The following is a 15,923-nucleotide window of genomic DNA, read 5'->3' as shown; positions in this document are numbered from 1 at the left end:
GTTATACAAAGTCCACCTATAGAAGAGGTGGTATTATTATTGTTAGAGCTGATACCTCCTTCCATTCTGGGCTTGTGCACACTTACTTCTCTCCTCTCCTCTAGTCCCTGTGGACAAAGGGTTTAAACCTCTGAAGTCTCTATTTCCTTATAACTGTTTCTTTCTTTCAAATGAAGTCAAATATACAACAGATGCAAGTCTGTTTCAAGGTTGAGCTAAAATCACCAAAGCAATTATTTAGGGAGAGTTCAGGGAATTGTACGTAAGATTAAACAATCACTTTAATGTTTGAATGGAAACTAGGTAAATTCTCAAGGACTGCTGAATTACTTCTTTCATGATATGGCTTGATATGTACTCTTTTCATTTTAAGAAATACCTTGGGTAATGAAGGATTTATTTTTTGAAAATATTCTTTAAGCCAAAGGACTTTTATTTCTCAGTGAGAAACCATTCTCCTTGCTTTCAAATTCACCTTAGTAAGATTGTTTAGATGCTGTGTTGGATTGCACTGTGACAGAATATTTCTCTACTTTTTCATCTTGTATATTTTTCTACATTTCTCTCTGCTCCATTTTACTGCTGAGACCGATGAGACTGGAGAATACCCAGTACTTGGAGACTCAATGCAAGTTTTCAAAAGGGGAGGAGACAAGTGTACCAAAATCTCCAAAGGGACAGCAGAAGTCTGGAAAGGCAGTGAATGGGTCATTTTCTGTCTCTTTTTCTCATCCTCAAACAAAATCATCTGAAAACACAATTCTAGAGCCCCAGGAGGTATAGCACTCTGATTTTGAGAAACCCTTTCTAAGGCCCACATCTGAGTTCCAATTCTACCATTTAACTAGCTGTGAACCCCCGACAATTCCTTGAATGGCTCTGAGTTTCTTTAGGCTTTCTGCTATGTAAAATGGGACCACAATCACCACCTCAGAGGATGTCGCAAACACCTAGCAAAGTATGTATGCCTGTGTCTGGCACATGGCTGCTATCAGCCGCAGAGGCCATGTCTCTCTTCTTTCCCAAAAGAAGCAAGCTGAGCGGTTCTAATAGGGAGTCAGAGTTAAAACATGAGCATTAACTTGGCATAACAGAGCACTCAGCAAGGCATCGTATGCATCCTGGCTTGTTAATATTATTTAGCAGTGTAAGATGAAATCAAAGTTGCATGCATATACTGAAAAATCCTACCTGCCATGGGAAACTGAAACAATTCGTATTTTACAGGACGTGGATTCTCTTGCCTATTTGACTCATTTTCAAAGATAAGTTAGACAAATAGCTTTTTTCTCCTTGTAAATGTCTTCCAACTATAATTCTCTATCCTTCTAAACTTAGCCATTTCCAACATTCAAAAACACTGTAATCCAAAGTCCTTACTCACTGTAAACTCTGTTGAGTTTTTCTCTCCAGGATTTAAAAGTCAACATTGAACTAAAGTAGGAGGAAGCAGACAAGAAGAAAAATAATAATAAAGCATTAGCTTATGCTTGATTGAAAGAAAGTTTGTATACACACACACATACACACACACAGTCCCCCCCCTGCCTTTTTTTTTTTTTTCTCATTTCACTCTAGTATTAAGTCCAGTTTGCTCAATCTGTGTCCTTCTTTGGAAATTTTTTTTTCTCGTGCGTAGCCAGATCAATTCCAGCATTGATGGGAAACTTTCCTAACTTCAGCATTAACATAACTATGGATTGACAGTGTTTATATGGGAGAAAAAAAAGGTAGGTCCATTTCATTTAGTCATTCAATGACTATTTCCTGAGAGCTGACCATGTTCCAGGTACTGTACCGATGGTAGATCAGACAACCCAATCCCTCCACTCCATGGACTTCTAGTCTGGTGAGAGAGAGAGACATTACAAAATGAACTCCATACAATAAATAATACTGTGATTAGGACAGCCAAGAATGAAACCTACAAGGCGCTGGGATAGAAGGAAACAGTAGAAACCCACAACGCTAAAACTACACAGACCTAACAAACAGCTTTTTTGGAAACCCCAAAGAGCTGTCTTAGTTCTCTACAGGGATGTGGCACCCAAGTCTGGAGTGGCTAGCTAAAGGAAAGGAAATCAATGTTGTATATCACTCGGGTCTTTCCATTTAATCTTCTCAAGAAAGGCCGTCTCCAACCTTGAGGTGCTAATCAATACATGACACATACAGTGTCAACCTCATCAGTCTAAATTAGCAAATGTATATATTAACTTATAGTGAGATCTTAAAGTTATCCCATGGCTCTATCATTTCATGGATGGGATGTGTCAATCCAACTTCTAGTTTTAGGTGGAAGCATCCACTGTTGCTTGATCCACCTGTGAGGCTGGAGATGAGGACACAGAAAATGAACTGAAGCCCATATCAGCGACAGGCTCGCAGGAGGCCCTGGAGCGGAGGCAGGGAGGGGACGAGGGCAGGACAGCTACAGGCCAACTCCGGAGACGGGAAGGGACCCGGTCCCTCCAAAAAGCAGGAAGCTCCTATGAGGGCTGCCAGAAAATGAAGTGTTATTTCCTGATGTCTCTAACTAGCAGGGGGATGAGCAGCACACACAGGAGTAAAGTTAAAGACTAGTTTACGATGATAACTTTGTCTCCATCAGACAGTATGCTTTTGGAAGTGACAGGTCCTTAAATCAATTCTGCCACTCCCTGTTTATTAACAGTGACTCCTCACTGCATTAGCATAAGTCTATCAAAAGCCAGCAAAGAACATCTCATTACTTTTGAAGCCTTAACTAGTTTAATGTGTTACTGAGACTCAGATGAGTTTCATGTGCTGGCCTAGGGGCCAAGTTTTGTAATGTGGCTGTTAGTTCAAAGTCTGCACTAATTATCTGATCTGGGTAAGTCCACCTCTTTTGAGTGTTGAGGGTAATATTGTGCTTTCACAGTACTTCACAGGGGTAGAAGTGGGAAGAAAGGGGCTAGAGCAACATGAGAAGTAACTATGAAACATGCTCTCACTTGTGTCATGCTTTGCTACATTGATGATGCCACACTGACCTTACGTTAAGGATGCTATACTGAGCATGTGCTCAGGGGAAGCAGTCCTCCCAGCCCCCAGCAGTTTGTTCTCTCCCTCCTTTACTCATCCACTCATCCAGGGAACATTCATTGAGGGCCTCTTAGGTACCAGGCACTGTTAAGAGCTGGACTGTAGAGATAAGACACGATCACTTGACACGATCACTATTCAGGGACATCACCACTGGGACTGAGCCAATTTGTCCTATTTAATTCTAGTTACCCAACAAGTATACATCAGAGTTCTATGTACTATGTGCCCAGACTTTTCTAAATCCTGGTTGAGAGTAGAGAAAAGGGGAAAGCCCCAGCAGGTATCCCCTACCTTGTCCTCTCCCCTTAATACTTTCCCCCACTTTGGCTTCTACCCACCTGTGTAAGCAAATCCTGCCTTCAATGTGTGCTTAAGACTTCCAGGAAAAGCAATGCCCCGGGGGAAAGAACTCCAGGGGATCCCACACTGGCAGAAGAAGACAGTAAATGCAAATTCAGGGGACTGTGCATGGTGTGGAGGTGGTGGGGGACAAACCTGGCCCCTGTGGGAACAGAGGGTTGACTCCAGGAGCTGGAGTGGGACGAGCCGTATGGAACAATGGGGCCTGATGACCAACTCATCTCAGAGACTCCTTGGCCACCAGCATTCTCTGTAGGCTATGATGTGTGCAGGAGCAGTCAGATGACAGTGGAGCTTTTGGAAAACTTCTCAGTCAGCAGAGGGCCAGGAGAACTGAAGGAGGAGGAGGAGGCAGGAGGCAGGAGGCAGGAGGCAGGAGGCAGGAGGCAGGAGGCAGGAGGCAGGAGGCAGAGAGCCAGGCTGGTAACGTGGACATGTTCTTATAAGAGCCTGGCCCAGAGCAGAAGAGAAGAAAGGGGGATTCTAGAAGCAAATGGGTAAGATCAGAGCTAGTGACAGATTACATAAACAGCAATGAAGGAGAGGGAAATTTAAGGACACATGATTCAAAGGCCTCAAAACTAAGGAATTTGGGGGGAAAAGATGGAGACTTTAAAATAAATAGGAAAAACTGGAAATAAAGGTGAAGCAGATTGGGGTGCTACCTGAGAAAAGGTATGCCTTTGGATATGCTGAGCCTGAGGTGATTTCCAGGGGACCTGCTTGTATACAGGGGGAAGGTCAAGCCTAGAAATCAAGTGAGACACTGGGCCAGGCATGCACATCTGTGTCCGTGAGGAAGACTACATTTCCAAGGGAAAGCCCAATAACCAAGTGTGAGCGAGGGGAAATGCCCACAGTTTCAGAGCAAGAGGAAGATGAGAAGCCATCAGAGGCGACGGAGGAGCACTTGCACACCTGGGTGTGCGTTGTGTTCAGAAGGGAGAGAGAGAAGCAGAAAGCGGTCCACATCAGATGCTGAAGGGAACAGGAGCATGAAGCCTGAGCGAACATCATCCCCGTCTCTCCCCAATCCCCAGTGGCGGTGGGAGTGGGAGGCTGGGCTACTGTTCAGCGCACAGTCACTTCGGGAGAGACTCCCGTCCCATTGCTGTCGCGCTTGGTACGTGACTTGCTTTAGCCAATGGAACAGGAGTGAGCGGCGAGCAGGACTTTAAATGTGCCTGATTGTTTCGCTTGGTCTCTTGTGATCCTGACTTCTGCTCTGAGAAGAGTGTTGTCTGGTCACGACCAGTCACAGAAAGATGAGACACAGGGACCTAAGCCCAACAGGCTGCCTAAAGCAGAACCACCCCAGTTGACCTGCAGACCCAGAGCAAGGAATACATGTTTGCAGTATAAGTCTCTGAAATTTTGAGGTGCTACATGGCATTACTAGAGGAAAACCTCACCAGCACAGTGTGAGTTGTGGGTCTGACACAGTAAAATGTGCTCCTTTAAGGAAGGCACCTCTCCAGGGCCTCCTTACCACTGTGCTCAAATGATAGAAGTACAAAGGGATGAAAACAATACCTATTATAGCCAGTTCAAAGAGGAACGTGGTGGCTATACTGAGGCTATTTTCCCAAAGCAAGATAAGTCAAGAGTTATATATTAAATGTCTTAAATATTGATTGTTAGATAAAGCTGCACAGAATCAATCAGAAAGAAAAGGCCAGGGAATTTCACTGGGGCAAAGGGCAGGATATACAAAGTCAGAGATATTGAGATTTGATTAGTTCAAAGAATTTTTATAAAATTGGTTACGGCAACAGCCAGCCAAGGTTGATGTGGACCTGAGGGGAAGCAGTGACTGGATTGGTCAGTGGATTCACCCCACCCCTTCTCCCCCAGCCCTTGTTCTAACAGAAATGTCGTTCCAAGCTTTGGGACCATGAACAAAGGATCTGGGGCAAGACATAAAAGAAGTGTCTGGTGTCCAACAGTGCCCCTGCCAGGGCTCCATGACACCCACCAGAGTGGCCCCTGCCCTGTGGCCCAGGTGCCGAAGTGTCAGCCCCTGGCCCAGGGAAGCCCAGGTCATTCACAGTTCCAGGCCCGGGGGCCCCACACTTGCTCAATGACAGGCACAAACGGTTTTCCCTGTATCACCACTGTCTGCTTTTTGTCTTCAGGCTGATTCTACCATTTACCAGATTATCCCTCCCATGAATAATGGGAAAACTCATATCTAGCAATTTCAAGAACTCTGCTTTTAAAAAGTGCATGAGAAATACAAAAGGGGATTCAACTTAGGCTATTTCAGAGGTCATACAGAAAGACCAGCTACACTTATCCTTCTCGCTAAGCTGCTGAATTACACTAAGAAGCTTACCAGAGCCTTCTGTACTCATTTTGTACTCAGCTCTTTGGAAGGAATCCAAATTCAGGAATCAGGGGCATAAGACCAGAGTCTACAGAGAGTTCCACTCATTTCTGCAGCTGTGTCTCTTCAAGTGCTCTAATCCCTAACCTGGCATCATCTTTTTTTTCCCCTCAAACAGATACAGCTGAGCCTGAGTGAGTCACCTCAGAGATAAGGCCTGCCCTTTGGAACTGAGCTGTGTCACAAGAAAACAGGACATAAGAGATTCAGCCAGGCAAACCCACCCTGTCAGGAAGGGAGCTGGACTTGGTATCTTACAAGAAAGAGGTGGGCCTCTGGAGGCAGCAGCTGAGCGGCTGTGATGCAGAGACTACAATTCCTGCAGCAAAAGATGGGGGCCCTCCTCTTGCAACGACCACTCATCACCTGAAGGCCTTGGCCCTTTCCCTCCTCCATGCCCTTGCTGGGTGAGGAACTGCCTCTGCCTGTGATGGCTTCTCTCGCTCTTCAGGGCCCAGCTCAAATGTCACCTCCCAGGAAACCTCTTGAACTACTGCCTTGCCCCCAAGTAGGCAGATCGAGGCATGGCCTTCTTTTTTAGACCTTTACCATAGCATTTCGCACATGGTGGATTGATAATTTACACATCTGTTGCATGTTCCACACTGTGAGCTACTGTAAGGCCAAGAATTCCTGCCATTATTCATGCATATATTTCCAGGCTCAGGACCAGCTCTGGCACAGACTGACTACATGCTCATAAAATATTTTCAAAATGGCACTGCCCTAATTTAGAATGCAATTGGAAACTCTTTGTTTTAAAGGACAAAATAAATGCCCCAAAATATTATATCCACTTTTATTCCACAGAATTCTGAAAAGAAATTTGGGGTAAAAAAAAAAAATTTGATTTGTAAAATAAAACCTTACTAGTTTGGATTAATTGGGAGGTCAGCCTTGATTAGCAATTTGCCAGAATTAGAAAATATTGTGAATATAGTGGGGGTTTTTTATGAATTTATTTATTTTTACTGCATTGGGTCTTCGTTGCTGCACTTGAGCTTTCTCTAGTTGCGGCGAGCGGGGGCTACTCTTTGTTGCGGTGCACAGGCTTCTCATTGCGGTGGCTCCTCTTGTTGCGGAGCACGGGCTCTAAGGTGTGCGGGCTTCAGTAGTTCTGGTTCGTAGGCTCTAAAGCGCAGGCTCAGTAGTTGTGGCGCACAGACTTAGTTGCTCCGCGGCATGTGGGATTTTCCCGGACCAGGGCTCAAACCCTTGTCCCCTGCATTGGCTGGCGGATTCTTAACCACTGCGCCACCAGGGAAGTCCCGTAAATACAGTTTTAAACTTTCAAAGGCCCACTGTAATTTAAAATAAGCCAACGATGTAGCAATGACCAGTGCTTGGGTACTTGCTTAAAAGAACAGATACAAATAATTTAAATCAGTTTATCAAGTATCCATTTACATCGACTAAATGTGTCCTAGTTGCAATCTTGCTTTTGCAATTCATTTGTTTAAAAAACCCCGTTTTTTTTTTTTTCCTCTTTTAGTGGAGATGGGGGGTGGGAAATCTCTTTGGAACTGAATTAATCATAATCTTTGGTTCATCATTGATCCATGAACAGCCTGTTTTCATGTATTTATTGAGTAATTTTAATAATGTAATAGTACTCACAAACCCACCAGCCGAAACAAAAACCAGAGAATAACTTACATCTAATCATTTGTTGCCTCCCCCAGAGCCCATCCTCCCCTTCCCAGACTGAGGCAAGTGCCATCCCAAATCCCATGGCCATCATTCCCTACCTGTCCTTTCCACACAAGTTTTATTGCATCTAGCTATATTCCTAAAAGTATATTTTTATTTTAGTTGTTTTAACTCTATCAAAAGGATGTCATCCTATAGGTAGTATTTGGGGACCTACTTTTTCACTTAACATTATACTTCTAAGATTTAGGCACATTTTGGGGTTCACTATGGCTCATCTCTTTTGTCTGCTGCCTAATATTCCACTTGGGGACTAACTGCTCATCCATTCTCTCACTGATGGCATGTGGGGGTTTCCAGGACTTTGCTACTGTTTACAGTGAAGCTCTGAAAATTCTTGCTCATGTACAAGATCCTCTCTTGGATTTTATACCTAAGGTGTGTACCTGGGTCAAAGGGTATGCAAATACACAGCTCAGAAGGTGATGCCAAACCATCTTCCAATGCAAAATGCCAATTTACTTTCTTCCCAGCCACATATAATATACCCTGTGGACCCACATCTCCTCCAACACTTGGGTTTGACAGACTTGTTAACAGTTGCCCTGTGTTATCAGGCTAGAACCAACTGGAGTCATCAGCATTTACGAATTCGTGCAATCTAAATTAATACGTGTTTTGAAATAAGAAAATACATTTGATTATAAAAATAACTTTCACTGTAGAAAATTTAGCAATATAGAAAAGCACCAAAAGAAAAAAATCGTTAACAGCTATAATTTATCAAGGTTTCATATTCATTTACAATGAAGGAATATTTACCCTATTATCAGGGCAGTCTACAATTGCAATTTATTTAGAACCCCCAAGGAAGCACACCTTTCAGACCAGACCTACCACTGAACACAGCCCTGTTAGTGTTCTAACCAGTCAGCTTAGCTTCCCCAAAGTGCCACTGTGCTGTCCCAGGTGCCCAGGAAGCAGCAAGACTCTGGCTAAATATCAGAATTAAAAGCTGAAGATGTGCTTTGAAATTCATAACACCTCCCTTATGGGAGGTGCATATTCTATACGGTGGTTTCAATCTATGCTCTTTTGATCTGGGAAGAAGGGACTGGAAGTTCTTATTAAACACTTAATAAAAGCAGTTCTTTTATTTTAAATCCATTTTCAGAAAGTCCCTTGTAGCACTGTACTTCCTTTTAGCAGCAAGATGCCATTAAGGACAGCAAAAATGGTCTGCAGAATAACAAGGATATCATGGCCAGACTGTGGGTAATTGAATGAAGGTGTTCCCCCAGGCACCGAGACTCAATTTCTAGGGGCACATTGCGTACTTTACGTCTACAAGAAAAAGAGAATCAGTGAGCCAGCCCAGCATAAGCACAGAGTCTTCTCACAGCACACCTTCTGGTGACTGAATTTCAAATTCACTCATGTCTCACTGTGGGCCAGGCACTGTGTTAGACAGTGAGAATTCAGAGAGAAGGACACTGCGCCTGCTCTCCAGGGCATCACCATCTGCTTGGGAAGACACACAAATCAGGTGATTATGAAACAAGGAAGAATGAAATAATTGCTATTGTTAGCGACCACAGAGAACAGCAAAGACTGATTTAGACTTACAGGGACTGGGTGGTCCTGATAGAAACACTGTGAGATTTGAACAGGAATCTGAAGGGAGATTAGACTATGTACAGGAAAAGTAGGACAGTTCTGGGAGAAAGGAGAAGTACTTCATTCACAGAATCAGTTGGTTGTTCACACAAACTTTTAATAAACATCTACTATGTTGCAGGGCTGCCTGAGGGCCTGGGTGTGAAGAGGTGAATAAACCTGACAGTGGAGCTTCTGAAAGGTCTTTTTGAGGAGTTATCATTTAAGTAGGAACTTGAAGGATGAGAAGGAACCAGCCATACCAAGAGCAGTGGGCAGAACTTTACAGAGAGAAGGAAGGGCATGTGCAAAACTTTAACATGGGAAAGCCCTTGATTTACCCTAGGCAGTGAATGGAGGCTGGGGTGGCCACAGGGAGATGCCAAAATGAAGAACTAGAGGTGTCACTCAAGGGGCAGACAGAAGCCAGATCACATGGGCTTACAGGCCAGTGTGAGGAATGTGAGCTGTAGTCTGAAGACCATCAGAACGTTTGAAGGGATAAAATATGATGGGGGAGCTCTGGGATGGGTGGGAAATAAAGGAAACATAGTTCCAATACATCTATGAAAGGTCACTCTGACCGAAGGGGACTGGAAGGCCGTGAGAGGGAGAGGCAGCAGGAAGGGCAGAGGGGAGGCAGCAGCAGTGGTTCAGGGAGAACTTTGACCCAAAAACCCCTAGAAACAGGCTGGAGAGGTTCGAAGGGGCCAGATGCTGTATGGCCATGGAGGGTGGTGTCACCCCACAGCCAAGGGCAGGAGGTTTGCATTTGAGAAAGACACATGGTCCAAACTGTCTAAGGAGAACTCAAGATCTGCTTATGTGGTGCATTAGAGTGACTGATTTGGGGGAGAAATAGTTGGCCTTTAGATATATTAGACTAGAGATGTCTGGAAGATACCGAGACAGCTTTGGTTAGTGAGCAGCTGCAGCTACAGATCCAGAGGTTAGACATGCCTGAGCTAGAGTGGAGGGGGGAGTCACAGGGTACATTTAGAGAACAGAGAGGAAGGTGTGGTGGTTGGAGCATGGCGCTCACAAAGAGGCAAGAACAGAAAAGAAACCCAGATCGCCCTCCTACAACTAGATCGTGGTGTCAGGCTCCAAAACTTGGATTTTATTCTCTGTAAATTGAAATTACAGAAAGGTTTCTTTTTTCCTCTTTGAATTGCAGAATTGTTTATACATGGCTATCTATTTCTGACTTTAAAAATAATATATGTTCATTGTTAAAAAACTGAAAATAAGGACAAGTACAAAGAATAAAATACCAAGCATCTATAATTCCATCATCCACCTGTAATTACCCCTAACACTATGGGCTATTTCCTTCCAAGGACTTTTTCTTACTTTTCATATCAGTATTTTGTATATATTACAAAACTTGAATTATACTATATACAATAATTCTAATCTTATTTTTTCACTTACTATTTTGTCACAAATATTTGACTATGTGCTTAAAAATTCTCTGTAAACATGATTTTAATTGCAACCTAATATTATATTGATATAAATAATATTATATTGATATAAAATAATTTGACATTCAATAATTATGGATATTTCAGTTGTTTTTTTCTATAATATATAGAACTATTATAAATATTCCTATGTATACATCTTTACTCCATTTCTAAAATGAGAATTTTGGGGTTGAAGGGCCCATTTTTAAGATTTCTCACACTATTGGCAAATTATTTTTAGAAAGGCGAAACCAATTTATACCCCTAGAGTATGAGACTGTTCACTGCATCCACACTTTAAAAATATTTACTAATTTTATAGATGAAAAATAATTTAGCTGTCATTGAAATGTTTTCTTGAAACTGAGGCAGAAACCAGTCTCACAAAAAACTCCACTTTAGTGAATTCAAACCATGCCACTAAAGTATTCAGTTTTAATATCATAATCAAGAACTTGAGTTTAAGTTCACAAAAGATGAAACAATTTTAATAAGACTAGTCCAAAGCAACAGAAAAGACCTCACTTCTGCCTTTCAAACTGGGGATCGAAGCTACCGAGGGCAGCCCCCCAAATTCATCCTGAGCATCTAGCCACCCAACATCCTAGAGACCCCTGAGGACTCATCCCAACTTGTGAGCTTTCTGTACAAGGTGGAGGGGAAAAGATTAAGGTGGGGAACAGGAGCAAGTTACAGCGCTTCCTCTCTCCCTGCCATTGAAGAAGAGCTGAACTATAACCCAAAAGTCATTTTTTTAATTCAAAAGGCACCAGGAAGCAAACTTAGTCAACCTCCAATATCATATAAAAGAAATGCTGAGGCACAAGTGTTTGGAGTGAAACCATGGTGTCCAACAGGAGGGGTGCTGGGAAGAGTCAAAGGGTAACCCCCTTCCTTCTCATGATGAATTTTAACCTAGGTACACGGAAATTGGGATCAAGAGAAATCTGTGTTTTTGCACAGACTGAGCCCTCTCAGTGGTTTGTGTGCACTGCAATGCCCTGGCTGTGGCCACCACACCGCAGTAAGGGAGAAGCGCACCTCTACACGGGCAGGGTTTCAGATGGCAGGTGTTGCACACCCGGGTCCCTTCACAATTTCATCTCAGTTCAAGCTCTGGACTGTGGCCTTACAAGCTTGAAAACCTGCTGTCGTTAATGTGCTCAAAGAGGCTTTGCCTCTTGGGAGCTCATTTTCATTAACCAAGGTCGCAGAGTGGTACAAACCAGAATGCCAGTTTGTTAGGTATTTATATCTGCAAGTATATGTCATGAGAAACCAAATGATAACCAGAAAGCGGAGGCCTGAACAAGGGAAGGGAGGGGGACAGCCTGAGAGGTCTCCTCCTGCAGACCTTGCACATCCTGCCTGGGGTGGCCTTCATTTAGTTTATTTCTCATCATCCTTCTGAGCTCAGTTCAAAAACCCCTCCTCAAGGAAGCCTCCCCAGCTCCCAGTATAGGTTTCCCCACCCCTGCTTATACATTTTCACTACGCCCCGCGTTTACATTTAAATACTTAAAACGATTTTCATTACAAGACTGTATATACTCTGTGTCTACTTTCTTTCAGTTCCCTGAGAGCAGGAGCTATTCCTGCCTCATTCATCACTCTTTCCCCCATCTCTAGTAGACACAGCACATAGCAGGCACTCAAATATTTGTAGAAGGGAGGGAAGGCAGGAAGGATGAGAGCATAATGACAGCAAAGTCCACCACAAGAACAGCCTTCCAATGGGACTGGGAGTGCCTTAGCCAGATTCTCTCCCCCTTTTCACAGTGTCAGAAATGGGCACTGCTAAAGTCTGCCCTGCTTTTGCTCCCTTTTTTTGTGTTTCTACTGCTGGCCATCCCCTCCCCTCTAACACTCGCTTTGGATATGCAATACCTTTGATCAGGTTACAGATTAGTCAGACTAGCCTAAGCGCCTTTCTGTCTGCTGAAGCAGTTCTGTGTACCCCTGGCCTAACCTATTTTATGGTCATTTATAATTAAATCTCAGGGAGTAGCCTTACTTTCCAAGTTCGTGGGGTTCCCACACTGTGAAGCCCCTGTGATCACCACACCATTACCCAGTGTTAAGGACAGGGATGCTCCAGGACGCACGGCAGCCGTGGGAGAAATAGGACAACAGTGTGTGCATGTGGCTGACGCCTGTTCATGCTTCATAAAAACAGAAGCTAGAGATGACATTCTTACACGCTTTGGCTATTGTCTCAAGTATGATATTAATTTTGATAATTAAAAGCAGAACAAGCACCGGCCCGGGAGTCTGGGTGAGATCTAGATTGTTTTGATTCCAGCTCTGACACTAACTCGCTGTCGGCAAGTCCCATTTCGGTGCCGAATAAGGAGTTGGCCTAGATGACCACCAGAGCCCCTTCTGGCCTTGACATTCCATTATCGAATGGTTACTTTTCATCTAAGAGCTTGTCTCAGACTTCATAAACACCCAAAGATCAATCCAGCTGCTGGCAATGACTATCACACACTCGGGGAGTCTGAGTTAAGCATCTCTAAAGAAATCACAGCGATATCTTAGGATTTTCATGATTACAAAAGAAATCATTCAAGAGAAAAGCAGATGTCCTTGGGACCTGACACCAGTTCACACAGCAGATTTTCTGACACGGATCTTCTCAACATTTGTTAATCACAGGATGGGGGACTGAGACGCCTGGGAAGTCTGGCTATGACCCAGCTCTAAGGGGCTCTCTTCTTTCCATTTTCCCAGAAGCAGGGTCCTTGTGGAAATTATTTTCTATATATAAAATAGCCAATCACGATAAGACATTTCCATGAGTATATAACTTTTACAATATTTGCAAAAAAGCACTTTTCCTCCCCACCCTCGATATTGGGAGTTCAACTTCCTTCACCTCAGCCCCTCAACAAACAGATCCTGTCAATGGTAATACAGTCTCAAACAGGCGTTCAGCTATAGTACAAACAAACTCATCATGAATCTGTTTATAACCAAAAAAGCATCTCAATTTTAATTAGCTAATATGTTAAATTCGAAGTCGTGTTTATGTTTAAACATTCTACAAATCCATCTTAGAAAATGGGCATGTCTGATAAGGCCCTTCCCTGTCTGAAAGGAAATTACCAAAAATAATAAAGACATCCTGCTAAGGGGTTTGCACTCCAGAGACACGTATTTGTTTCTGCTGCAGCAACTGTGAATAGACTGAGCACAATGTGTGAATTCCAGAAGATTTCTTCCATTAGCTCAAGTAGGACGTTTACAAAAGAGAAAACAAACGAAAACCCCTGAGATCATATCTGAAGGTGGGATTGGGAGCACCGCACTACTTGCCTTGAGTAATAAGATTCCACACCCAGGGCCTCCCGGACGCTGGCGATGTGCTGCTCTAGGGCCGAGCTGGTGGCTGTCGGAAGGGCTGCGCTGCTGCCAGCCTGGAAGTCACTGGAGTTTTCCACTGTGTTGTCTCCCAGGTAGTGTTCGTGAAACTTCAGAATCCCTGAAACAAGACAGGCACAGGCACAGCCAACATTATACACGATTGGGGTGGGGGAAGGGAAGGCGGAGGACAGTGGGCAGCAAGGTCGATGCTATGTGACCTCTTTGACAAGCATGCTGTCCTCCAAACCATGTGAGGAAATCCTGAAATCCGAGGTCTCAAGAGGGCTTTCAGAAGTCTGGTCAGTACGCTTTTTACAGCTTTCACCAGAAGGTTTGGTGCTTGGAAACAGGGAATTCAAGACAGGGCTTTTGATTTTGACGATATATATTCAGAAGCTCCTGGAATGATGATTAGTTCACATCAGTTCACATATTTCAAAACAGATGCTTCTCAGAAGCACCAAACAGGGAAAGTTTCCTTTCAGGAATAGTGCATGAGCATGCCAAGGTGTATTCTCCCCAGAAACTGAACTCCTGACAAAAAATATAGCTAGCCAAATGGAAACTGTGTTACTCAAAGACCTTTCGTTTCACAAAAGCAAATCAAAATAAATATGTAGTGTAAAGGCCAGATAAAAACATTTTAAACCATCTTTAAATAAGACCAACTAGTCAATGGTCATTAATGGATTAAAGGAGCAAAAAATGATGGCTGTATGAAACTGAGGCAATACGCAGCGGTTTTCTAGCAATAAACACAGGACATATTCTCAAATGGTGATGAGGTGTGTCAGCCCTGGAAAACGCTGGTCCTCTCTGATTGGATTAAAGCCCTGGTGAAAGCTTCAGAGTCTCATTAAGAGCAAAGAGAAACGGAAAGAGAAACAATAGGAACCTCATTATACATGGCTCATTGTTACAGGTATTTGGATATACCACCTGTCAAATTATGTTCCCAAAACATAACAACCACCGAGAGAATGAGCTCAATGCCTCCATCATCAGCTGTGTCCTCCTGAGCATCAGGGCCCTCCAGGGGCTGGGATACACAGGGATTCATCCCACTGTGCACGACGCTCACCAAGTCACCATGAACACCACAACTTAAAACCTTCAGCATAAAAAGGTCAGAGGCAAGAATGTTCTTTATGGAAAGCCCATAAAAAACATGGAATTAAGGGTAAAATTATAAAAAGTGAGGCTGAAGCATAGTACAGGCATTCTCAGAATGTAATCAGAACCCAGGAAGCATCTCAGAGCTGTCATCCAGCCATCATTTCCTTTTTAAATCAAAGGGACAGAAACGTAATCAAGAAAATCTTTTCAGTTCTCCTTGGCAGTTGAACTTTTTGAAATTGGCTTACAGATATTCAAGAAGCCCATTCTTCAAGATTCCCAATTATAAGATCCACTTCCCCAGTCAATAAACTCTAATTGGATCTGGTGTGTCTCCAACGTGGTAAAACCATCAGCATTTTGTTATGCAAAAAATATGGCCCTAACAGCTAATTAGTGGTTCTGTATTTAGTGAAACTGTTAAAGCCTGAACATTTAATCCTGATTTAATCAAAGGGGATTTTTACTTCTGAAATAGATTTACAAATGAACTGGTTAAAAATGGGTTTTGCTAAACTCAGAAATTTCAAGCATAAGACTTCATTTATATACTGTGATAGAGTTGCCATTATCATTTTAGTCTCTTTAACTGTACCATGACAAAGGGTCACAATTATTAAATCATATCTAGAAAGAACTCATTCGGACTTATTACTTTATTAGCTAATGAACAACAGCTGCTTAAAAACAGGGCTGCTGGTGAAATTAATCCTCCTGCTCTTCGTCTTCCTTGATAAATGCTTCCACATTCACCAGCGAGGAGCCGTGATTTCTTGGGGGAATGAGAAAGCTGGGCTGTCTTATTAATTGAATGCCCCACTACGGACTACCCACCGTGGCGGAAGATTTGC

At 43.2% G+C, this 15,923-nt stretch overlaps 1 protein-coding gene across 1 annotated transcript in view; it reads right to left on the bottom strand.

Moving 5' to 3' along the window:
• TTC28 (tetratricopeptide repeat domain 28) overlaps positions 1-15,923 on the bottom strand; it is a 402,828-nt gene that overhangs the window by 80,240 nt on the left and 306,665 nt on the right. Inside the window, exon 11 of the mRNA XM_059895062.1 lies at positions 13,909-14,074. Coding sequence (XP_059751045.1) covers positions 13,909-14,074 — 166 coding nt within the window. The remainder of the gene's footprint in view (positions 1-13,908; positions 14,075-15,923) is intronic.

The sequence above is a fragment of the Balaenoptera ricei genome, chromosome 14 (assembly GCF_028023285.1).
Source record: "Balaenoptera ricei isolate mBalRic1 chromosome 14, mBalRic1.hap2, whole genome shotgun sequence".
In the NCBI taxonomy this organism is placed as follows: domain Eukaryota; kingdom Metazoa; phylum Chordata; class Mammalia; order Artiodactyla; family Balaenopteridae; genus Balaenoptera; species Balaenoptera ricei.
This window is presented reverse-complemented; position numbering and strand designations above follow the sequence as displayed.